Below are 26343 nucleotides of genomic sequence, written 5' to 3' on the forward strand. Positions count from 1 at the left end.
TGCGGGACAGCAAGGAGCGTGAGACACACCCCCCCCTCCTCCCCCCCCTTTCCGGGAAAGGGTGCGCTAACCCGAGCGAGCAAAAACTGAAACCAAAATCTCTGCAGTGCCTTCTGCTGTAGCATTTCGGTGATACAAAAAGTGGCTGGGGGGGAGCATGCTTCCAAGTACCAGCACTAGTTAATGGGGGAGCAGTGTGAAACACGTGCAGTTCTTCCTGGCCCAGTGCAGAACGGGACGGCCGACTTGAGAGCAAAGAGCTGATGATTTTACACCTGGAAATAAAGCCGTGTGCCAGGTGGGAAAGGAGAAGCCGGGGCTCCCCGTGGTCATGCCCTCCTGATAGCTGGTAGCTGAGCACCACAGCCCCTTTGGCACCTGTCCGGAGGGTAACTCACACAGGGACTGAGGTTTTGATGCATAAGGACAAGGAAACCTGGCCTCGTAATGAATAAGCGGGAGGGTAACATCCTTCTCCGGTCTTAGGAAATTGCTGGCTTTGGGAGGGGTCAGCTCTGGTATGTGAGGGCCGGTCACATGCCTTCAGAACTGAAAAAAAAGAGGAAAAAAATTATTAAAGGCTTGCAAGCTGCAAGCTCCTTTGAGCTTCTGGGTGTCTGAAGATTTCATCCCTGCTGTCCTCCTTGTCAGCTGCTGGCCGTGGTTAAGCGCAGTAAGTCGTGGCGAGAGCTGTACAGTGGACCTGCTTGCTTTGACAGCCACCTGCCGTGCTTCCTTAGGGTAGGGGGATGTCAGCTTTCCGTGGGTCTTCCTGCAGAGCAGGCTGGTTTACTTTTGCAAGTAGTCCTTTCCTGGCATAATTTAGGTGCCCTTTGTGTTTGGCCAGTGGAGGAGGGATGGCTGGGGGAGAGCGGCATGCAGCTTGCCTTCCTTTGGGACTCTTGGTGTCTTTGGGGTGGAGTTTATTCTCTTTCAGTTCTCTGAGATAAGCTCAGTTGGTTAGAGCATGGTGCTAATAATGCCAGAGTTGCGGGTTTGATCCCTGTGTTGGCCATTCACTTAACAGTTGGAGTCGATGATCCCTTTGTGTCCCTTCCAATTCAGAATATTTTGTCATTCTGTAGTGATTATCCCTTGAGGGGAAAAAAAAATTGTGCAGCTGAAGTAGCCTTAAATTTCCACAGGAGGGGGTGGGAGAACAGGGGGAGGAGGGGTAGTGTGTGAGGTTGCAGAGCTGAGCGACAGCCTTGCTGTGTGTCAGGGCACGATGAAACACGCTGAGCCGCAGGTTGCCAGTGTAATGAAACTTTGTAATAACAATAAGGACGTTACATTTGTGCCGTGTTTGGTGCCCTTGTCTCTGTGTTATCCTTGTAGAGGCATGCAGTCCCCACTGTCACACCCACGCCCCAGGTGCTGTACTCCTCCCTTCCCATGCCAGTGGGCTGCGTTAAGACGAGAAAGGCTCAGCCCTCCTTTCTGGGAGTTTAGTCTTACTTTTAGAGGCAGTAAGGAAAACTGTTTGCAAGCTGCTACCAAGACACTGAGCTTGAGTTTGCATTGCCTGGACTAGGTGTAATCATTTGCAAATTGATTCAAATTGGTGATCCAAATCAGAGTGGGATGAAGGGGTTGTGTTTCCAAAACAGTAAGGTGAACCTGAGGGGTAAAGGAGTTATCTTTTCTGTGTATACCACAGACAAAGCACCTGCATGACTACATGTGAAGTGTGAAATTACCTCTGTGATGATCTCTATAATTCCAGACTTTAAAGACTGGACTTCTTTTAGTCTTTTCTTTTACTGCACACTTCACAGTATGCTTTCCATTCTCTCTTCCCTTGTATGCTAGAGTCAGAAGAAGAAAATAAAAAAACCCCACAAAACGAAAAAACTTACAGCATTTCTTTTCCTGCCATAGGTGCCTTTTCCTGTTGTCTTGGGAAGTATGGTCCCTGTTGGTCGGACATTGCCCAAGATTTTTCTAAATCCAGAGAGAAAATAAAAAATCTGTATTGCAGCTCCTAATCCTCAAAAATGCTGAATATTTGCCACCTGCCATCATCTTCAAAGAACTGCTGGTGCTCAGCAAATTCTGCAAGTCCTGTTATGTTTTTTCCCCTAGAGATGCAAACACAAATTTAGTCACATATGTATTCAAGAGGGGAAGAAAACAAACTCCCTAAAGCAATCTGGTGATTCTCAGAATAAATTCACAAGAATGTAGCCTGAAATTCCCATTGGGTACCAGGTTACTTTTAATTGTTGGGGCATCTTATAGTACTTCCCATGGCGGATGTTGGGGCGTCTTATAGTACTTCCTGTGGTGGGTATTTTTCTTCTGTGTGGGTCATTTCCAGCAGTTTCTTAGTTGGCACTCTGCTTATTCCTTCTTTAAGACAATAAACTTTGTTGACAGATAAGCCCAGTTTTGATTCCTTTCTCCAGGTTGTTTCTGTAAGTTTCTTCCCAGTTTGTCAGTACTCTGCATGCCAATTATAATTTTCAGTTTGCTCACTGGTATTTTTGTCCAAAGTAGCTTGTATTTGATTTTTCAATGTAGTTACAAGACTCAATATTTAGAAATCTAACATGTAACCTTTATACATTCATTTTGTTAGTCTGTCTGACAGAGGTCTGGTAGAATTTTTTCCACTTTGAAGATTCATTTTGTGACCTGGTTGAATTTTTTATTTAGTGTGAAATCTGCTGGGATTCCTGTTTTTCTGAGTGGATGTTTTTTCACCTTCAGACGTGTCTCAGCTCATGACTCTGGGACCTAGGAAAGATAGGTCAGTCAGAACATGGTACTTCATATTTGCTGCCAGCCATATGTCCAGGATAAGGAAGGTTATTCAGAGGGATGGCATTGGTTGTTGTCCTAGAAGAGCAAATGCATCAAATTCATCTGCAGCTGGTGAGCAAACAAAACAAGTGTTGGATCCCATTTGCTGGCACATGGGCTGATGCATCTGTCAGTTGTTGAGCTGCTGCTGACCACAATATACTGGCATGAGTGTGTGTTGAATCCAGGTAAAGATGAAGTGGTAGAATTCACGGGGGTAAATTTCTGACACGACTTGCATTTTGACAGCTGAGGATTTGCCTCGTTATTACACAGCCTAGTAATTTCTAAAATGTTATGCTACAGTGTTGACCTTGGTATGCCTTCCAGGAAGGTGTCATCAGTTTATCAAGGCTCTGGAGATACGCTGTACAGAGTTTGCCTTTGCTCTGGCTAATGAGGTGCTTGGAACACCAGTTTAGTGAGAGTTCGTAAAGCTGCTTCTGGTTCCTAAATAAACTGTTGTTTTAGGGAAGAAAGGGCTGCTGACTTTTCGCCTCTTCAGTTCCCAGCCTCCTCTGAAAATAAAACAAACAAAACAAAAATCCAGGAGCTGGCAGAGACAGAAAAGAAAAAAAAAAAGTGGAGCAGCTGATCAGTTTGCTACACAAAGCGCCTCAGTATAGAGTTGTCAGCAGCTCAGCTTCTAAGCTGGCATCTGTTGGCATATCTCCATTAAACTCAAAGCCATTTAGGTCAGGAAGCCTTGATTCACCAAAACCGAGGTGTCTCTGCCAGCTCTGAGCTGGTCCTGAAGTGGAGCCTGCTGTCTCATCCATTAGCCATGACTGGCTGTTAGTCAAGCCCCTCTCCACGTTATTGCCGGTTAAGGCTCTTCCTCCTCTGTGTGTGTGTTGGGATAGAGAGAGACAGAGCCTGGCAGCTGGCAGGACGGCATAGAGGCATGCATGTCTTCAGATGTGATGCTGGAGCAGCGGTGGAGAAGAACAGGGCACAGAGCATGCAGACTCCTTGCTAGCACAGCTGGGTGAGCTGTGGGTTGGTTAGTGGTTGTTTTTTCTTTACTCACTATTATGTTTGAGGACAGCTGGTTCATTTTGCTGCATGGTTTCAGTGTAAAGCTCCTGTGTGATACTAGTCCCAGTGCTCAAGTGCTTCATCTGCACATTTGCAGGGAAGCCTGAACCGAAAGGTGTAAGCACATGTATTTTTATGGATGTGTTTTGCTCCCTGCCAGGGAGGACCAGCTGCCTGGTTAATACGCACTTCCTGAGCCAGTCTCCCAACAGTTAAACCAAGCCCAAGCACAGGGGGGGAGTACTCTGCTGGCTTCCCAGCTTTGGTCCTGTCCTGGAGGACCCCACAGGAGCCTTATAGGGAAGGAAGGTCATGTGGGTGCTGAACACAGGGGTGGCTCTTGACACCTGGAGCAGGTGGGCTCTGAGGGGAGAGCCTGAGGGTTCCTGAAACGTGTAGGGGCTGGGTGTTGTCTGAGCAAGGTCATAGGTGTGCCATGCATCTGTTTTTTATTTATATTTGGGGGCAGGTGGATCAGATCCTGAGTGTGGGGCAATCCTAATGCAGTCTGTATGTCTATGCATGTCAGAAATATCCATTGCAGGGAAGAGCCCTTGGATGCCCCCTTTGGCGAGGACCAGGTTTTCACTTCCTAGGCATGGTGACATTAATGTGGTGAGTGTCCCTTTGCAACCACTAACCCTTGCCATAGCAATGTATAGAGCCTGAGGTCGAAATGGAATCAAACCTGAAGTATTTTTAGCAAGACATTTGCACTTCAGGTGGCAGCGGGCCAGCATGTCTGTGTAATAAAGTACAGGCTGTCTCTTGGAAGGGCTGCAATCCTGTCCCTGCATGTGGCGAGACTTCTTGTTCTAATGCTGTGATCCTGTAACGACAACGATTGATTGAATTTGCTGTATACAAGCCTACCAGAAATGGCGTTTTCTGAATGCTTTAGCTGTTAGCTCCCTTTTTTACAATCGGTAGGAATCCTTTTAATCAAAGGAAAAGACAAATGATTACAGAAGGGAAGAGGTTATTTTTGAACAGCGGTGTGCATTTCAGCCCCTGAAATTGACTTTGCATATGTATTGTATTGATAACCAATAGGGGATTACAGGGATTGTTACTTTTAACTTTGCTCCTCTCTTTGTGATGTGACAAGGCTGAGGTACTTTATCATGGATGCTTGGTGATTACTCTGGCTTGCGGACACTGTCCTTGCTTTGTTTGTGCTGGCTGATGCTGTGTTTGTGAGACACCCACTGAATTGAGTTGCAGCAAAGTGCAGCTGTGTCAATCCTCAAAGAGGGATCTACTTCAAAGCATCTCTTTGAAGAGAATCCATACGTAGGACTTCAAAGCTGATTAAACCATTTGGAGTAAAACAGCACACTGAGTCATCTGCTAGGAAAGGGCATTATTTTTATTTTTTTATTATTTTTCTCCCCTTCCTACAGTTGTATCTTGGAAGAGCCCTGGAGCTGAAGGTAACTGGCAAGGTACATCATTGCTTGAAGTGCTTTTGTGTTCACTCTCTCCTGGCCCTGAAGAATCTGGTTTGGACCTGCAGCAAAGCTGCAGCACAGCCGTTCCCAGTCCGTTTGTGTGGTCGGGTCATTTGTAGCAGGAACTGAGTCATCACATCCCACTGCTTCTGGGATTTCTTCACTTTCTTCAGTGGGGCTACTCCTTTCAGAGCCAGGCTGTTCAAGCTCAGCTTTTCAGGTCCCTTTAAACAAAATTCAGACAGTGCCACTGCTTATGTCTGGTCTGCCCTGAAATGTGAAAGGGTATCATTCACTGAACAGCCACATCTCTCTGAAGGGTTGTAGAGCAGGGATTTGTTTCCTCAGGGCAGGACATAGGGGGTGGAGGGGAGGAGTGGGGGCAGACACCTGACTGTTTCTGCTTTGTCCCTCCCATGCTTCCCTCCCATGAGGGGGTGTTGAACTAGTAATAGAGCATGCTTTTCATGGACAGAGTTGACGGTTATGGAGGGAGTGCTGTCCTGCTTCAGAACTGGCATGAGAAGGCTCGGAATGAAAGCATTTAAAACAACAGGGCCAGCACTGTGCTGCAGAGGGTGATTATCAGCTTCAGTTTGGCTCCCCAGTGGATGCTCTACCCCTGCTGAAAACAACATCGGTTCTGGCCCTAGCTTCAGCATGCCAGAATGTCTCTCCACCCTTCCTTAATTTAATCATTGCTCTGATGGATTTTGCTGGCAAATGCCTGACACAGCCTGCCTTGGAGTAAAGCTGATGTTAAAGGCATGCACACTTATTTGAGAGAAGTTGCTTTTCCTCCTATTCCCTCCTCCTCTCTTTCCAAGAAGACTGTGAAGTTTCCAGCCCTGTCTTATCCAAGCTCCCCCTACCATCAGTGCAACCAGTGCACTCCCTCTGGACACGTATGCTGGATGAATTAGTGTTCCTTGGGGAAGGAACATATGCATCCAGGGGAGTCCATGTGCCACAGAACGTATGCTGTGCATCAGTCTGGTAAAAGTGGCAGGCAGCAGCAAGCTGGGATGATTGGAGCGGCTGGGATGAGGACAGTACTTAGGCTGAGTTGTCACACCCTGCCACTCGGTGTCAACTCTGAACATCACTTCTTTGTTAGCAGCTGGGCCAGTTGCTCTGTGCTTTTACTCCACAGAGGAAAATGCTAATATGCATTTCTTCCTTGGGACGAAGCAGAGAGTTTTTTCTCCATGAATTTGCTGCAAAATGAAGAGCATACCAAGGTTTAAGGCATCATAAGCTCATACTCAGGCTGAGGTTTCCTCTTGCAGCCTAGTTGGCTGGGAGAGTGGACCACTGAGATATGAGGTGTCTGTATCATTTTTATTACATTACTGGCCTTGCTGTGTTTTTTTCCTGAAATTGCAGCCGTTCTTCAATCAAAACATTGCTGTGTAGAGTTTCAGTTTTGGTGGTACCTGGGATGGGAGACAGAGGGGAATAAGTGAATCTAGAATATTCTCCAACAGATGAAGTGTGCTAAGTGCTGAGCATGGCAAGACTGAGATTATCTTGGCATTGGGAGCTAAATCACTGTAGAACTGGTTGATAATAGAATAAGTGAAGAAAACAGTGTAACATACTTCAGACTCTGCCTAGCAGTTACGGTGTGTTACAGGAAAGCTGGAAAGCCTGGCAGAGCTTACAGTCTACAGCTTACATGTTTCATCTGTGAGCTTGGAGAGGTGACTATTGCTGTTAGAAAGTATTGCATTAACCACAGCAGCTGCTTATTGAATTCGTGCAATTTCCGCTGGATGTGGTGGTCACAGCCTTGGTGCATTCCATGTTGGTCTGGGAATGCTTTGACAGAAGGAGAAAGGATGCATCAGGAGTGCATTGCTGGGGATGGAAGTATCAAGGTCTGTAGACCTGGTTTCTGGCCACAGCCCATGTGCTGCTGAGACTGGAGAGGTCTGGAGTTTCTTTGTATCTTCTGTTTTCTGTGTTTTCTAATAGCAGAAATTAATGTAAGTGTCTCTGGATAAAAATCAGCAGCCATTGCTGGACAGGCAATTACCAGTAATACCATTACAATCCCTTTTGGCCTTGAGTCTAGGATTAGGGGGAATATAATCTATTACATTTTTCAACCTGCTTTTTTCAGTGGAGGTTTCTCATTTTTATGTGATAAACAGTAAAGCTGCATGAGAAATCCATGTCCAGCCTTGCTCTGTATCACAAAGCCCTTTCTTGGCACTGTTTTGATGGTAATGCTGCTGTGGATTCTTTATGTGTAGAAACTGTAGACTGCAGAAGAGAGACCTATTTTCAGCCTTGGTTGCTCTTACCTCTTGATTAGAATTCGTTATAGCACTTTACAGAGGGAGGCAAGTGTTACTGATTTCAGCAGATTGGTAAACTGAGGCATGGAGGGAAAATGATGCACCTGGAAAGCATTGAAAGTAAGAGGAGATATTAGCCTTTTCCCTGAGTAACACCACTTGGACCCTGCTAAAATATCCTGCCCTAAAGGCAGTTTGCACAGTAGCCATGCACAGGGCATCTGCATTTCCTAAGCCCTCGGGGATACAAGCACTGAGTTTTCAAGCCACCTAAAATTCTTGAGAACTGAAGTCTCAGTTTAATGCTAAGAATCTATAATTTCCCCTGAACAAGAGGCTTACATTACAGGCAACCTGTATTGATTTGACAACCTTTTTGTACTTGGTACTTTTGTACCAAGTACAAAAAGTACTCACTTAGTGCTTACTTCTTGTACCAAGTACAAAACGTACTTACTTAGCCCCCCCTTTGTACTAAGTAATAAGCTAATTAACTGTCAGAATTAACTACTGGAATAGCAGAAGCATCCCTTATTCTTCGAGGCATGTATGGGCACCATCAGTCAGGATGAAGCTTTTAATCAGGGAAGTTGAAAGATAAGGTTTCTTATTCTGTTGACTAGCTTTGGCAAGCAGGGGAAAGAGCACATCCTCCCTCTTGCTGGGTGTTCCTCCTTCACATCCCAGCCACGACTCCGAGAGGCAAAGCAGAAGCTGGGAGCTGCTGTACTGCTAATTTCACTTAGTGGCAGATGCTGGCATTTCCTTTCTTTCTAAACTTGTGGTGGTTTGTGGTAACGTTGGCTCTCGTAGTGCACTGGTTCCTAGCAGAGTACAGATGTTCCTTGTCAGCTTTGGCCATCTTTCAGGGCTATAAATACTACCTTTAATGAAGTGCAATGGTGAAGGAAGACTGTGTCTTATAGTGAGGTTCTGTGAGTTGGCGTGACTTTTGATGCAGCATTTGTACATGAAAGACTCTGTAGATGTGTTAGCTCACCTGGGTGTTCCCTTGCTCTTGTCAGTTGTTAGAGATGGGAATTTTCAACAAGTTGTGTCTGATTTGGATGGACAAGGTATTGCATGGGGCATGTGTCAGAGTACTCTGTCATTTGCTTTCTTCACAAGTTTGGTATAGGCCAAATTTAGAGAACTTCAGACGTTGACTAGTTTTGGAAAGGGCCAAGGAGGCATTTTCCACAACAATGATGTCAGGAGGGGCTTTTTTTCTTTTCTGGGATAACTGATGGCCAGTAATGTTAGTGTTGTTGGAATTGTATTTACAGTATTAATTTCCTACTAGAGCATTGAGACCAACCCCATTTTTGTTATAGCACCTTTTTATTTACACTAAAATAAATGCAAACCAATGCAAATCCCCAGTTCTTGCAGGAACAGGTTAGATTTCTGTTTTCCCTGGATACTTGATAAAGAAGTTGTACCCACAGGGCAGATGTATGATATTTCTGATGTTGTAGCAGCACTGAAAGGATGGAAACAGAGGTAAAATGGAAAAATCTCCTTTTTGTACATGTCCTTCTTTTAAACCATGGATGAGAAGAGAGGTGGGAAGCAGGTGATGATTTGTGGCATGCAGAATACTAAATATTTCCATTTTAAGCTCAACTTATATGAACATCTCATCTTTAAGGAGTTAATAAGTGGCTAGCAGACATCTGAGTAAATGGCTAGACAATTGTTACTGGAGCACAGCGATCAGTTGTTTTAACCATGGCCTGTCAAGTCTGAAAATTACAGTGGTGTGTGAAGCCGTGGTATGTTGTTTAGAGTGCTGTGTGTTTAAAGTCATCTTTAACTCATTCCACTCATATCTGCCCTGTGCATGACCCTTGCTGATCATTCATTAGCCCTGTGTAAACGGAGTTTTAGTAGAAAGAATTTCTATATATTACAAAAACACAGAAATAAAAATAGAAATGCTGTCAAGCGCACACATACACAGAGCTGAGATTTTGCAAAAATTTTCATGCCATTGTCAGAGAAATGCTTTTCTAAAGTTAAAAGCCTGTCTTTGTGCAGGGCTGTGTGTGGTGGGGTGCATTTTTTGGTGTGGAGGGCTCTTTTGTCTTTGATAGCAGAAGCAAAACAGGCGCACAGCTCAGCCAGAGCTTTCCTATTTTACTAGAGGTGGGAGGAATCTGTAAGTGCATGATTTATCTAAAGTGCCCTGGGATTGCCATGCTGAACATCTTGACTTTGAGCAGCTGGTGAGGGAAATAATTGCCACCATGAGGGAGCAGGAGGGAAGCAAGGAGTTCCCCTGGCTGGCATGGGTGGCTTGTGTCTCTCATAATCCAAACTGGGTTCCTTGCTCCAAGTCCTGCTTTTTGTAGCAGTGCCTTCCCATGGGATGTCTGCTGCTCACGGGTGATACAGAAGCCATTGAGAGCTCTGGTGATACTATTTTAGATTTAAGGAATTATATTGTTTCCAGGACAACTGGGGAAGAATGAGGAAGGGACTTGTTCTGACTCAGCTTGGAGTAACTGATCACCCTGGCTTAATCGCTGCATTTCTCCTGAAAAATGGTTAATTGCCCACTTTTACAGAGGCCTCTTTAAGCCAAGCAAGCAATTGGGTTAAAAAATACTAATGCAAGAAGCACTCAGGTGCAGTTGTAGGCTGATAATAGCAAAGAGCTCACTCTCAAGTGAGCCCAAGTTGAGGATCCTTAGCACAGTCAGAAGGATTTGTCTGTATTTGGCTATGTTAAACACACTTAACTTCTGCTGGCTGCGATGTCAATGTCCCTGTTATACACTGGTCCTTCAATTAAGTGGATGTTGTTACATTATGTCATCTTGCCTCCATACAGTTAATTGCATGCTATTCTAAGAGGAAACTCTAATGTTATCTTGTTTTTCTTCTTTCCATATTTTTTTCATCTCATAGCAATGTTGAACTACAGAATGTGGTGTTAGACTCCAGTGCAGCCATGGGGAACAATGAACTTCAGGAGAAAGATGCCACTGGAGCCCTTGGCCACGATCTCAGCAATGGCAGCAGCAGCAATTTGGAAGCAGCTAGGCGCCTGGCTAAGCGCCTCTACCATCTGGACAGATTCAAACGCTCTGATGTGGCAAAACATTTGGGTAAAAAGTATGTGATGATATGAGTCCTTTGGCCACATTGTTCTTATTGCTGATTCTGGAGGGCTTCACTTTTGAGTGATAACCTTTGCTTATTTCTTTGCTTTTCTATAGCAATGAATTCAGCAAGCTTGTGGCTGAAGAGTATCTTAAATTTTTTGACTTCACAGGCATGACGCTGGACTATTCGCTCAGGTAAAATTCCACTTGTGGACTTTGTTTTGTTTAGTAACTAGTGTTGTCCTGATTTATGTGTCCTTTTTGGGGTGTAAGAAGGTGAAGAGAGGACTGCGATATATTTTGGGGACAGAGCTTTCCTCTTTTCTTTGGCTTGATGTGTTGCCATACTCTAGTGCTACTGGAGTGGTGGCACTTGGAGAGGGAAGTATTTGGGTAGACCTGCTTAGAAGATGGTCCTTGATACAGAGGAACTGGAGAAAAGTGTCCAGTCACTCTCAAAACAGGGGACTTGTAGTCTGCCAGGTGCTTTTGAGGAATTACGGTGTTGCTCACAGCTGATCTGCACAGACTTTCTGGCTGATGCTTTCTGGAGCTTACTCTGCTTTGCTGTAGTGTACTAAGGCCAGGGTTTGGTGTGACTTGGCAGCACCCCTCTCTGTGTCTCCCTGAGGCATCCAGAAATGTGTAGAACAGCAAAAGCTTCCATGTGGAAAAAGCTGCAGTGAGTTTGGTAACTGTTGGTGTGGGTGTTTGAAAACCCAGCCCTTCAATTTTCTTTCCTTTTTACACTGGAATCAGGCCTCAATACTGTTTATTTTCCGTACTTTTTTTCTGAAAGTCAAAACACCAAGTTTGTGTAGCAGTGGCCTGTTAGTGCAGTTGCTGGTGTTCTGATGTTTAAGGGGATTTAAATGAGTTTAAATCATTTGACTGAGGTTACTTAAGTGGGATTTTTTTTTCTAATGATACAAATCCAGGAGGTGTGCATGCACTTCTTAGCCCCCTTGCAAATGCATTTCCAGGGGTCTGATACCCTGAGATTATAGCAGATCCAGGGCACCACCTGCCAGCTGAAGGTGGTGGAAGTGGAACATGCCTGCACAAGCATGAACCACCTGGTCCTGAAGCAGGGGGAGCAGAGCCAAGGTAGAGCACCTGCTCAGCACAGGGTGGGAGCTGCTGGGCAGTGGGAGGTCTGCTGCTCATTCCAGGTTTTAGCACCCCTGAAGCATGATGCTAAATATACCCTTCTTTTAAATTGTGAAATCCAACACATAATTGCTTTGTGGCACATATTTAGGAGGTATCTGCTCCCTGTAGATCTCCTGTTAATATTAATAGTTATGACCTTCTCTAAAATGTGCCCAGGCTCATGTAGGACTTAAACAAGCCCGGGGGGTTGTTGAGGTTTTGAGAGCAGCTGCAGTAATTGCTGACTACATGCCCTGAGCATGCAGCAGCAGCTGGGGACAAAGAATCATCCTGAAGCCTGGGGAAACTGAGGCATGCTGCCTTGCGCTTGGCAGAGAGTGAGAGGTAACACTGCTGTTGTTGCTGGCTCGCTGACAAACTGTGGTTTATTTAGCACTTTGGAGGCAGCTGCCCAGATCCGTGCTACCTCCCAGCTGCGGGAGGCTGTTGTGCAGCATCAGGGAAAAGTCTGAGACCTGGGAAGGGTTGTTCCTTCACCGTCCACTCCCTGGATCCATGTTGCCCATGCACTTCCTGCGTGCATCTCTCGCAGCCTCTGCAGGACTACTGGAGGGGAGGAGTTGGGGTGGCTGCTCCAGCTCCTCTCAGTGTCCATTCTGGAGTCCCACCCTGGACATGGCGAGAGCAGTCTTCAGGCTGCCCAAGGAACTAGTTAGTAGGTTTCACTGGGAAAATGCTTTTGAAGGTGCTGGGATCCATCAGTGCTGGTCACCACCTCCTAAGGGCACAGGAGCAGGCAAATCCAAAATGTTGGATTGTCAGCAGACAAGGCTGAAGGCTAACTGGAATGACCAGGGATCTTCTGGAGCTAAGACAGAAAAATGTGTTTGTCCAGTGGGAGCAAGGTCAGGTGATGTGGGAAGAATACAAAGTTGCTGCTCACCACTCTAAAGAGAAAATTCCAGCTCACAAAGTTCAGTTGGAGTTGTACATGGCCAGTACTGTGTGGGACAACAAAAAGATATAAAAATAAGTGAATAGAAAAAGGCAGTGCAGAATGGCTCAGTGCCTTGAGCTGGAGGACTGTGGCTGTGAGAATGATAAACTCCCAGCTGACTCTGAACTTGTGTGGGATCTGCTGCTCCATCTGAATCCTCGTAAGTCTATGACGCCACATGGGATTCATCCAGAAATACTCAAAGAGCTGGCTGATGTCATTGTGAGGTCTCTCTCAATGATTTTGGAATGGTCTTGGGTATCTGGAGAGGTCCCAATTGACTGGAAACGGTCTAACCTTCAAGAAGAGCAAGAAGGATGATGCTGGATACTTCAGGCCTGTCAGTCTCATTTCAGTGCCTGGTAAAATTATGCAGAAGATTATTCTGGGAGGTACTTAAAAATACCTGAAGGTAGTTCAGTGATTGGTCACAGCCAGCACAGCTTCATGAGAGGAAAGTCCTGCTTGTCCAACCAAATTTACTTTTATGAGAGGGTAACCCACCTAGCTGATCAGGGGAAGCCAGTTAATGCAATTGTTTTTGATTTCATAAAGCTTTCAGTGCTGTTCTCCCAGGACTCTTCTGGAGAAAATGTCCAGTCCACAGCCGGATAAAGACATCCTGTAATGGGTGAGCAGCTGGCTCAGGGGTCGAGCACAGAGGGTTACAGTGAATGGGGTGACATGAGACTGGTGACCTGTCACTGGTGGGATTCCACAGGGCTCCACCTGAGGCCCTGTGCTGTTCAAGATCTTCATAAATGACTTAAACACAAGACTCGAACATATAGTAAGTAAGTTTGATGATACTAAACTGGGGAGGAGCCATTGACTCCTACAGGGAGACTTTGATGAATGAGAAGCCTGGGCAACTACCAACTGTGTGAAATTTAACAAGGGCAAGTGCTGGATTCTGCACCTGAGATAGACTGGGAAACGTGCTGGAGAGCAGCATTGTGGAAACGGACCAGGGAATCCTTGTGGAGGGCAGGTTGAATGAATCATTGTGCCCTGGCAGCCAGGAGGGCCAGCTGTGTCCTGGGATGCGTCAGGCACAGCATCACCAGCTGGGCAAGGGAGGGGATTGTCCCACTCTGCTCTGCACTGGGGCAACCTCACCTCCAGTGCTGGGTGCAGTTCTGGTGCCATCAATATGAGAAAGATACGAAGCTATCAGAAAGTATCCAAACAAGGCTACAAAGATGGTGAAGGGCCTGAGGGGAGGTCAGAGAAGGAGTGGCTGGGGTCACTTGGTCTGTTCAGGCTGGAGGAGACTGAAGGGAGACCTCATTGCATTTACAACTTCCTCACAAGAGGAAGAGGAGGGGCAGGCACTGATCTCTTCTCTGTGGTGACCTGTGACAGGACCCAAGGGAATGGCTTAAAGTTGTGTCAGGGAGGTTTTGGTTGGACATGAGAGAGAAGTTCTTCACGCAGAGGGTGATTGGTCACTGGAACAGGCTCCCCAGGGAAGTGGTCACAGCGCCAGCCTGACAGAGCTCAAAAAGTGTTTGGACAATGCTCCCAAGCACACGGTGTGATTCTTAGGGGTATCCTGTGCAGAGCCAGAAGTTGGACTTAGTGATTCTTGTTGAGTGCCTTCCAACTTAGGGTATTCTGTGTTCTCTGGTCTTCCTGGTGGGCAGAAACTCATCCCTGTGGCCCTTGGCTGCAGCATTGTGCTGTGAGAGTAAGGAAACTGCCTTGTTTATTTACCAGATACTCTTTCATCAGTTGCCTCTCCAAGTCAGCTTCCAAGGGTTAAGGGTGCTGTGGAGGAGGAGAAGGTGGAGGTCACTGGTGCCTGGCATGGGCAGGGAATGTTGCTGGAAAGAGCCCAGATTGGGGTAGGAGACAGAAAGATGGCTGATTCTCAAAATGTGCCTTGGGAGCTGTTGTGGATTTAGGAACAGTATTCCCCAATTTAATGTTCCCACTGAAACACTCCAACACATGTGCTACTTGCTCCTTTCCCCCTCCCACTGTCGTTGTGGTGTCTGGAGAGGAGAACTGGAGGCACAAAAGGCAAAGATCAAGGGTTGAGATAAGAAGAATTTACTGGAAACAGCAAATGAAACTAGAGAAATGAACAGTAATGGCAAGAGTATTAATAACAGAGTGTACAAGAGAGGTGAATGATTCACATGCAAGTGCTCGCCATGTGGAAACTAGCAATACCCTGACTGCTCTGCCGCACAACCCAACCAGAAGGGACTCTTTCCATGACCTGAGGTGATATGGAATAACCTCAGGCTCCTAGGCATGCCCGTCCTGGCTACTGCAAAAATTATCTGTCCCGGCCAGAATCAGGATGTTTTCTACCCCTTGTGCTATACCATCAATATTGCGTCCAGGTCCTACACCTCCCAGCTACATATATGTGTGTGTATATATATAAACACTAGCACGAGTGTCATTTTCATACTCAGTGGCTGTCCTTTCAAGATGTCTGTTGAGTTCATTTAGTCCATGACTGTAGGTTCTATGTGTTCTAGATGTCTTCCAGGACAGGAGGGCTGCTGTGCTGTTGGCTGGTTGCAATCTGCCTCAGGAGCTCATGACTGGTGAATGTGGAGCAGTCCATGTTCATTCTCCACAGTAGTTATGGCATACAGTGGCAGTGTCATTCAGCAAACAGTACCATACAATTCAACATTACAGACCGTTCTCACCCAGAAATTGAATCCCCTTGAGCTACACCTCATGTTTCCCTGTCCCTGTGCATTATCCACCAAGTGCCCTCAGATCCTTGAGCAAAACATATCCCATGGATGAATTTGCCTTTGCAAAAAGGCAGGACCAGTCCAGACCGTGTTTCCTAACACATTTCTCATACATACCACAGGGACTTTATCCCCTTCTATGGTGCATAGAAGTTTTGATTGGGCAGAGCCAGCTTGAATGGTAGAACCTCTTGTGTTAACTAACCAGGAGGCCTTTGCTAAGTGCAGATCCCCATCTTTGAAGGTGCCACCACCCATTGCTTTCAGTGTCATCTTTAACACTCCATTGTACTGTTCAGTTTTCTCAGAGGCTGGTGCATGATGGGCGGTATGTTATACCCACTCACTTCTGTGCTCTCTGGTCCGTGTGTCTGTGGGGCTGTTTTTGAAATGAGTCCCACTCTCTGACTCAGTTCTCTCTGGGGCACCATGTTGCCCCAGGAGTTGCGTCTTGAGGCCCAGGATGGTGTTCTGGGCAGGGGTGTGAAGCATGGGGTTCGTCTCCAGACATCCAGTGGTTCTTTCCACTGCTGTAAGCACACAGTGCTTGCCTTGGCGGGTTTGCAGCAGTGTGATGTAACTGATCTGCCAGGCCACCCCATGTTTGTGTTTCGACCATCATCCACCACAACAGAGAGGCTTTGCCCGCTTGGCCTGCTTGATCGCAGCTCATGTTCCACAGTTACGGATAACTGGGAGACAGCGTCCATGGCTTGATCACAAGCCTGCGTGTGTGTTGCATCTCTTCTCTGATGACCTGAGGTGTCTTGAGCCCACTGAACCAGAAATAATTCACTCGTACGTTGCCAGTCCAGATTAACCTGAGACACTTTAATCTTGGTGGCCTGGCCACCTCTCCATTTTTGCGATGTTCTTCAGCAGCCTGAGTCTTGGGCACCTGTGTATCTCATGATGTACACGATTCATCAGCCCAGGCATGTTTCCCTCTGTACTACCGACTGACCTGTCTCTGTCAGCCCAGCCACCCCAGCACAGCATTTGCCACCACCCATGAGTCAGTGTAGAGGTAGATTGCTGGCTGCTTTTCTCATTCAGTGATACCTAAAGCCAGCTGGACGGCTTTCAGCTCTGCAACCGGACTTGATCCACCTTGTCCTTCAGTACCTTCTCTGACTCGTCACAGAGGGCTCCATACAGCCGCTTTCCATTTTTGATTTGTCCCTGTGATACAAAAGGAACTGTCAGTAAAGAGAGGTATTGCTTTCATTTTCAGGTAGCTGATTGTATGGTGGGACCTCCTCAGCATCTGTCACCTTCTCTTCCTCCTTTGATGATGGTGGTCTGAAATTTTCACCTTCAGGCCAGTTAGTGATGACTTCCAAGATTGCTGGGTGATTGGGGTTTCCTATTCAAGCTTACTGTGTGGTTAGAGAAATCCAGTTACTCCACAGTGGCCTGTTGTGTTGCAGGGACTTTCCCTTTGAATATCCAGCCCAGCGCTGGCAGTTGGGGCACCAGGAGGATCTGTGCCAGTCACTTCTGAGGCAGCTGCAACCCCTTCACAAATTGCCAGTATCTCTGTTTCAGTGGGGGTGTAGCTGGCCTCAGATCCTTGTTACGTTGGAATGTTTGTATTCCCAACTCCAGAACACCAGGGGTCATTCTTGAGTCTCCATGTGTCCTTATTGCCAGAGACTCCAGGAAGGACCATTCTTCCTGGCTGCACTGTGGAACATATTTTTTACATTTTGTATTGTCCTGACTGGCCACTGCATGAACAATCTCCTGTTTAATTTGTTAAAAATCTTGGTTTTGTTCAGGACCCTGCTTGAAATCGTTCTTCTTTGGGATCACATGATAGAGAGGTTTTACGATCTGATTGTAATCTGAAATATGTCTCCTTCAAAAACTCACTGTGCCTAGGAAAACCTGTGTTTCCTTCTTGCTAGTTGGTGGGGACATAGCAGCTATTCCATTGACCATGTCCATTGAAATCTGATGACATCCATCTTGCCATTTTACTCCAAAATACTGAATTTTCTGGGCAGGTCCCTTGACTTTACTTTGCTGTATGGCAAAACTGGCCTTCAGGAAGATTTGGAGTGTCTTCTCTTTCTGAAAAACTCCTGCTGTGTTGCCGTGCGTGATCATGTCATCAATATATAGCAAGTATTCTAGGACCTCACCCTTTTCCTTACTTCCTTTTCCAGTGCAGTCTGGATCAGCCCACGGCAAATGGTGGGGCTGTTTCCACCCCTGGGGCAGTCAGTTGCAGGTGTATGGCCCACCCCTCCACATAAAAGCAAACTGTGGCCTGCACTCTGCTGCTAAAGGGATGGAGAAAAACATGTTAGCAATATCAGTAGTGGCACCACTTCGCTGCTTTGGACTCCAGCTTGTACTGAAGTCCCAGCATGCTGGGCACAGTGGCACTCAGTGGTGGTGTGACTTCATTCAGGCTATGACAGTCTGTCAGTCCCCACTTTCTACTGGGCTTACACACCGGCCATATAGGACTGTAAAGGGTGAATGAGTCTTGCTGACCACTCCCTGGCTCTCCAGTTCACAAATCATCTCATGGATGGGGGTCACAGAGTCCCAGGTGGTGCAGTATTGATGGCACAGCGATGTGGTAGCGACTGGTACCTGTTGCTCTTTGACCCTCAGCAGTCCCAAAACAGGGGGACCTCTGAGACATCAGGCAAGGTGTCTAATTTCCTCTGTCTCCACAGCAGCTATCCCAAAAGCTCTTTCAGGTTGAAATACCCTCTTTTGAGGTAACCTATGCTAAGGATGCACAGGGCCTCTGAGCCAGTCACAATGGGGTGCTTTTGCCATTCATTTCCAATCATGCTGTCTCCAGCTTCCAGTACAGTGAGCTGTTGGGATCCCACTGGCACCCCAGAAAGAAATGGCTTCTGTCCCCACATAGTTTGATGGTATCAGGGTACATCATGTGCTCATGTGACTAAAGCCTTACGCTCTTGTGTGTCTGATGTGCCAGGGCACTGGATCCACACAGTCCAAAAGATCCAGTTGTCCCTTTCTTCTACTTGATTGGGGTCTGTAGTTCTGGTAATAGTATGTGTTACTCACCTCTTGTAAATGTGATCTAGAGGTCCCTTCAAGAGGATCAGAAGTAACATCAGGCCTTATATTAAAAATGAACCCTGTCCTGGCTGGAATCAGGATAGGAACACAAAGTAGGAAGGACAGAGAAACCCTTCGAAGATTCACTTGTAGTTACTTGTGAATTGGGTTACTTGCAATACATTACGTGTGAAATTAAGTTATTACCAGGCAGATCACACTCTGTAAGGGTGTGAGATTGTTGCAAGTACAGCCTGTCTCTGACCTTACATCAGAGAGAAAAATTAAAGTTTATGCATCGAGACTAGATAGATGTGAATGTTCCAGCAATATATTCCATGCCTCTCAGATCTGGTGTTAGTTTCAGTCTCATGGGATATTTAAAAACTGTCTATTAGACACACATTCTCTATGTGTTCTTACTTCAGATCCAGAAATTTTGTGGTTTCAGTATTTTCTTAGAAGCATCCTGATAAATGAATGCAGAAGTTCATCTTTGGCTGTGAGACATATTTTTCTATCAGGAAGAACAGCAATGTGGTTAAGAGGAGGGATGGTCAATTATGAGAATAAAAGGGAAAAAAGATGTGTGTCCTCCCCACTTCTCTGCACAGGCTTGCTGGCTATATCCAGTGAGTGTGCCAGGCTGTGCACCAGCCCGGCACCCTGGGCTCTCACAAGCAAGAACCTCAGAAGGGCCAAGTTACTCCTCCTGCTGTTGAAGCTCAGTGGGAGATGTTGCGACTCTTCTGCCCTCTTGCCCAGGTATTTTCTGTAGGTTGGGTAGTCACATTCCTCCCTGACTGATGTGGTTCTGGCCACTCTGATAAGTGACCACACATTTGGTGTTAGCTGTGAGTGCTGTGCACTTGCTTGACTTCAGCACCTGGAGTAGCTTGTCTGATTTGGAGAGCAATACCAATGAAGTAAAGTCTAAAAAAAAAGTGCAGGAGTGGTGGGCAATTAATTAGAAGACGATAGGGAACATCCTGGATGTCTTGTCATGCATAAAGAATATGTGTTCCAATTCCCTGCCCAAAGAAAAAAATACTTAAAAGTAAGAATAGCTCTTTCAAATGGTGGAATTACTTACTATTTTGTATATTCTTCGGCTGAGACCAGTGGTAATTTAAGTCTTCCTTCATTTACTATAATGTTGGAGTTAATTGCACGCGGAATGATAGCCCAGTTTCCTAGAAAGGCTCCTTGGAACTGAATGTCTGATGTGTGCTTACATACTTCTTGCTGTGATGTGTGCTTTGCTCTGTGCACTGTATGAAGCAAAAAGAGATTTACTACCTTAATTTCACTTTTTTTCCCCACTGCTCTTTTAGGAGTTTCTTTAAAGCCTTTTCACTTATTGGAGAAACTCAGGAGCGAGAGAGAGTTTTAATCCACTTCTCCAGCAGATACTACCAGTGCAACCCAAACACTATTTCTTCTCAAGGTAACTTTGTTTCTGATACAAAGGTCTTTGCTCGGTGGTGTCGTCCTTCATTCTCACCTTCAATAGCACTTATGGTGTATGCCTGGAAAATGAAGCTATGTAGTACTGTACCACACTTTAGAGACTGTCTGTAGTAAGCATTGAAACTCTCATCAGGAAAGGTGTTCAGACCTCCTCAATATAAATCCTCAGTTGTAGCACCTCCAGGTATGAATGTCCTCAGTTGTGGTTTCTGGTCTCGCTGACTTTGGTGTGTGGTACTTGTACTCTGGTTGCATTCATTTGGACAAGAATAGGTCCCATGTCAGGTGGAAGAGAAGCTGTTTGTTTTCCATGCTCCATTCAGTGCTTGTGTCTGCATGCACTGGCATCAGGCATGCCAGTCCTTGCCAGTTGTGGGGGTGAATTTTGGGTGCTGTATTCAGACCCTGGCATGGTTTCATCTCGACTGGCTAACGTCAGTCAGAGTTATCCTCATTGCCAATGTTTTCAGTCAGCTTGGAAATAGATGAGGGAAACAAACAAGTACATAGATCAAACCTGAGAAAACTGGGAATGCAGAAGAGGACAAACTGTCTGGTGGCGTAACTGCTGTGCTCAGCCAGACATGCTGGCAGAGCCACGTGGCCCTGTGATTGCAGCACACGCTATTCACACACTGAAGGAGGAGGTTGAAAAAGGCAATCATGGGTTAGGCTGTACCTTTAGTTTCAAGTGTCAGAAAGAGCTGCTACATGTGGAGGTACCATTGCGCTTCCTTACCCCTTGCTTTGTGACCTACCCCTGTTGCAGTGAGATGATGTTTGGGCACTTTGTACCTGTTCAGCTTTACTGGCTGTCCTGCAGGGGAGGGGAGTAGAGTAAGACAGGATCTGCTCCTGCGCTCTCTCTTTCCTCTGCCTATTGCCTTTCTTATTTCAAGACCCTGTAGGCAGTCGGGTAGAATTATGTGCATCATGTCCAGACTGAAATAATGACTTGCCTGGTGATGTGGCTGCCTTACTCTAGTCCAGGGTGCAAGAGGGAAATTGTGACTTCGGACCCTGAGTAAGCATTTAGATCCTGCACACTTTGCCTGGGATCTTAGTACTGGGTGCTGTTTTGTATATATATATATGTATGTATATATGTATATATATATTTATATATATGTATATATGTATATATGTATATATATATGCATATATATATATATATTGCACCACAGTGTAAGAAAGTTACAAAGCTATCAAAAAGTATCCAGAAAAGGGATATGAAGATGGAGAAGGGTCTAGAGGGGAAGCCAAATGAGGAGCTGTGAGATAACTTAGTTTCCTGAGCCTGGAGAGGGGGAGACTGAGGGGAGACCTTATTGCAGTCTACAGCTTCCTCATGAGGGGAGGAGGAGGGGCAAACAGTGATCTCTTCAGTGTGGAGAAGAGATCATGTGGTGACCTGTGACAGGGGTGAGAGAGAATGGCTTAGAGTTGTTTCAGGGGAGGTTTGGGTTGGATATCAGGTTCTCCCAGAGGGTGGTTGAGCACTGGAACAGGCTCCCAGGGAAGTAGTCACAGCATGAGCCTGACAGAGTTCAAGAAGTGTTTGGACAATGCTCTCAAGCACATGGTGTGATTGTTAGGGATGTCCTGTGCAGAGCCAGAAGCTGGACTCCATGATCATTGTAGGGTGCCTTCTAAACTTGCTTGGAAAGTTTATTTTAAAAGAGCTTAAAGTACTAGTACTTTTCCCTGAGGTGGGCACAAAGAAGAACTTGACAAAGTTCCCAGGATGTTCAAAACCAAACTTTACTAGCAAACCTTAGAAGATCAGGAAACTGGAAAAATTTAAAACAAACATTCAATAAAAAGAAGGCATTTCACAGAGCATGACTTAGCAAACTTTACTCATCCAACCTTAATTACCCATATTTCAGAAAATGGAAATTACTTGTAGAAAAGAAGAGATGAAAGAAAGAGAGAAAACCAAGATATAGCTACTGCCCTGGACCTTGGTGGTTTCAGCTTCCATAAAATCCAAATACAATGGGGACACAATCACACATCCTGGGGTCTGCTCTGGCCTCCTGTGGCAAGCAACCCCCATCGGAGGCTTCCAGTCATCTGGCCACCCTGGGGCTTGACTGGGGCTCCAGGGCAGGGTGTTGGGCATTGCTTTCAGTGTGCCAGGAATTGGTGGAAGTTCTGGACTAGAGGCTCCAGAGGGGGGTGGCATGTGGAGCAGTGCACCATCCCATTTTTTTCAGCGCTACTCCCTCTACACACACATAGCAGTTGTTTTGAGTCAGTAATAATTCTTTTCTCAGACCTTCAGTCTCTCAGACTTTCCAACTAACTGTATTCTCTGGTTCTATGAATCTGACTTATTGCTGTGGGCCTTGGCCACAGGCTTAGAAACCCCTGGAGTCCTCTCTACCCAACGTGGAGCCAAGGCAGCATAAATAACTGACTGTGCTTCTCCAAAATTAAGTCTAATTCAGCTCTGAATGAGGACTGAGATGGGGGGAAGAAAAACAGAATACCCTGCTGTACCCACTCTTGACACAAGAATGAATGTATTTTACTTTTCCCTTTCTGCATTGAAGTAAATGAAGAAGGTGTTCATTCAGACTGTGGTATTGGTATTAGCAAGCTAAGAGTGATAGCATGATTTCCTGTCTTGTTTGCTTCATCCGTGGGTGCTGCAAGACAGTTTTGACAGTTACTAAAAGATAAAAGAGAGACAATTCTGGTTTGGCAGCTGTGTGATGACCTCATTGTTCATTTATTTAATTATGTGTATTTCTTGATAAAATAGATTCTTATAAAAGGAACAGACTCAATTAGTCTACGAGGCTCAGTTTCAGCTTCTTAAAGGTCCATATGTGGTTTTGCATGTGACTCTGGTTATGTCTCTTTCTGCAGATGGAGTTCACTGTCTCACGTGTGCCATGATGCTGCTTAACACAGACCTGCATGGCCATGTGAGTATGCACAGCTTTGTGTAGACTTCTATCCACACCGTGCTGGGATGGGGTGGTTTTCTGGCAGTCCGTGTTCTGGTGGCCTTCTTCTAAAGCCCCTGCAGACATCAAGCAGTGAGAAGGCTGCACTCCCAGGCTGTTGTCCTGGATGGACCTTTCCAGCATGCCTTGATCAGTCATGTGTAAGCTGGCATTCTGCCTGGCTTTGCCATAATGCCTGAGCATACTCCTTGTCCTCAGGCCCATCTTTCTGGTTTGCTTACCATCCTTTCTGCAGCAGGCCCTGACCAGGAAGCTGTGCTTGGAATTAGCTTCCCCTTTACAGTATGTATAAACATGTGGGAAGGCAGAATAAAGACAGGAGGTGAAGAAGTTTGGGAAAGGTCACAAAGGGAAAGTGATGTTTGCAGGCATCCAGTTGCAGGGGGCAGACCTGGTGGAACCAGAGTTTTGCACAGATAAATCATGGGTGTACTCAGAGCCAAGAGAGTGGAAAGGGGCATGTGGGCATGCTGAGTGGCAGTCATGTGTTCCTGCACTGCACACCTCTACCCACTGCCTGCCCAGGGGAAATAGCATTCTGGTTTGAGTCCTCTTAGTCACGCTGCTGCAGGGTGCCAGCAGCCTTAGGATGGGTATTTCAGCACCCATGGTGCAATACACCTGCTATGCAAGGTATTCCCGTGCTGATGGGAGGCTTCCTCTGCCCTGGGGTTAGGATGGAGTGGATAAAAACACAGGGAGCATGACATGATAGTGTGCAAAAGCAGTGGCTTCAGTCAGGTGGATCCAGGGCTTCTCTCTGGCCATCCACTGCACTTGCAAGAGCTCTTCCAGGAGGGTATCCCTTGGGAACTTTTACACATTGAGGGTGCTGGGTCAGGCAGCAGGACATGGAGGCACCCTGGGTCTGTCTAAAAGGGCTGCTCAGCCCCTGTGGGTGTGGGTAATAGAACCAAGACTTGTGTGTTCACTAGGAGTTTTGAGACCTACCTCCCATTAATTGAATGCCTTTGTCTGAAGGTTGTGGAAGCAGGAGAGGAAAGGGAGTTGTGAAGAATTTTTTTCTCTGTAGGCTTCGCCTTCCCTACTGAATGGTGTGTCAGTCACTTGTGAGGGTGATTGGGGGTGCAAGAATGTGCCTCAGTTTGTCTCTTAGCACACATGGCTTCTCTTGAGCACACCTGAGTCTTTCTGCACAGGCATCCCACTCCCCAGAGCGATGAGCAGCCTGGGGTTCCTGCTTTCCAGTCTGCCTGGCCTCACAGTCCAGGGAGGGAAACCAAATGGTCACGCATCAGCCTGACAGCTGCAGTGCTTTAGTGGGCCCTACTGTCTTCAGAAGTACTGGAGTAAATGATCTGGCACTGTCCCGTCACTGCTGCTGCCAGCTCTGGTTGTTGCACTGTGTAACTTTGGAGGCTCATCCCACTGGCAGTTGACAGTGTGTTGTTATGTATATGCAGCTGTAGTATTTGCCAGACTGTTCATATTATGTCCATGGGTGTGTCATCATGTTCCCTCCAACCCCTCTGATTTCCTGTAATTTTGGTTTTCCTCTTACTGCTTTGCATTTTTCCACATAGGTGGTAAGTTCAGTGTTTTTGACTTGGAATGCAGCCCTTGCCGATATGCCTAATTGCCTGTTTCCTAACAAAGATAGTGCTTTGCCCCATCCTTACCAGGATTCTGCTAGAGCAGGAAGCAAATGAGTCACAGGGCTTGTCTACACTGAGCTCTATTTGTTACTGACATGCTGATCATAAGCACAGACACTTCTATTTCACAATAAGCTCCACTGCTTGTAGGGCTGTAATGCAGCTGCTCTGCCTTCGGTTCACACTTGCCTTTAACTCTTGTAGACGAACTCTTACTTATCCCCTCTATTTTCCCTGTCTTGCCACACTTTGTTCTATTTGTAACTAAACAATTTTTGCTAGGTGTGTCTTGGAAATGCATGCTTGCTTCTCTGCACAGAGGCCATCACCCACTCTGGTGCTAGAGAGTTTTGAGGTAGCTCTAGACCACCAGGCACATCTTCTGGAACCTCTGTGGCACTGTATGGAGATACTAGCTTTGGTCCTGTGGCAAAACAGCCATTTGTCTCCATTGCCACATTGCTGTTGGTTTTGGTCAGCATGGGGAAGCTGCAAACTGTTGTGTGGAAGAAACAAGTGGAAGCAGGCTGAAGTTGCAGTGAGAAAGGAAAGTACCTGCAAGTCTAGTAGACCAGCTTCAGCCTGCACCTAAAGACTGAAGTTATGAGCTGTGTTCTATAAGCTTTGCAAGCAGAGAGTCAGGGTACAGCCAGTCTGTGTTGTCAGGAGCCATCCTGTTGTGGGAAGTCATGCATTGTTCCAGGGTTACTGCTTGCCTTCTTTCTGTGGCTTTGTGCAGGCTGCAGGCTATGAGATCTTCCTTATTGGCTAGGTGAGGCTGACGGTCAAGATTTGGTGGTTTTCCATCTTTCCTGATGATACATTATGGAAGGGAAATATAGGATGTGCTATCATGTAACTCTTAACATCAAATGATCTGTATTACCAACTGGTGGCCTTTCTTCGGCTCCTGTGTTAATTTGGGCTCCTGCTCCTAGCCCAAGACAAAGCTCACACAGAGCTCTTCTGCTGTATTTCTGCAGACAAAGCATGTCCTGATAGTGGAGAAGTTGTCTTCACCTCCATCTCCTGACTGACAGTGGTGCCATCCTCAAAGATACCATGACCATCACAGAGCCCCATTTTTCCCTCTGTCTTTACCATATTTCACAGCTCATCTCAGGCTGATTTCCTTTCCTTGGATTCTTTGGTGTCCTTTTTCATCAGTGCAGAGTTGTAATTGCTGCCCACTCACAAGGTTCCCACATGTGAAGCAGGGGACTTCTAGCACCTGGGGGACCAAGTACAGACACTTCCTCTGAGGGATGATGGAGACTAGCATTCAAGAGTAGTTTAGGGCAGCCTCAGGCATCTGGATGTAGTTTGGCTCCTACAGGGACATAACTGTTCCTTTCCCATTTGTGGCTTGTTTGGGTAACTTACAGTCTGAGACTTAGACAGGAAGAGAGAGAAAAGAGAGCAAGCCTATGGAAATGTCCAAGCAGCCTCAGCCTGTGAATCAGAAAAGGTAATGGCCACTCCTGGGCATCGCACTCCAACTCAGGGCAGTTGCCACTGAAAGGGAGCATTGCAAATTTTAAGAGAAGTGTTTGGAAGGGGCCTCAGTCACATGTTATGAGTAATTTCATGAATGCTTTCTTATTGCTGCCTACCTTGGGCTTAAAGGAGAGCAGGAAGATGTATTTAATTTGATTTTGCTCATTCCTGTTATTTTGGAAAGCAGCAGG

The 26343-nt window shown here is 46.2% G+C and overlaps 1 protein-coding gene across 4 annotated transcripts in view; it reads left to right on the forward strand.

The window, feature by feature from the left end:
* The window catches only part of PSD3 (pleckstrin and Sec7 domain containing 3), a 131843-nt gene that overhangs the window by 46263 nt on the left and 59237 nt on the right, over positions 1-26343 (forward strand). For 3 of the 4 annotated variants that reach the window (XM_017739348.1, XM_008637687.2, XM_017739350.1), the window contains 4 exons: positions 10511-10717; positions 10822-10902; positions 19926-20038; positions 22939-22997. In XM_017739348.1, the coding sequence (XP_017594837.1) occupies positions 10511-10717; positions 10822-10902; positions 19926-20038; positions 22939-22997 (460 nt within the window). Of the gene's footprint in view, positions 1-591; positions 674-10510; positions 10718-10821; positions 10903-19925; positions 20039-22938; positions 22998-26343 lie in introns of those variants that run through there. The other variant, XM_017739351.1, reaches the window with a different exon arrangement.

This window comes from Corvus brachyrhynchos, unplaced genomic scaffold, assembly GCF_000691975.1.
Source record: "Corvus brachyrhynchos isolate BGI_N302 unplaced genomic scaffold, ASM69197v1 scaffold547, whole genome shotgun sequence".
In the NCBI taxonomy this organism is placed as follows: domain Eukaryota; kingdom Metazoa; phylum Chordata; class Aves; order Passeriformes; family Corvidae; genus Corvus; species Corvus brachyrhynchos.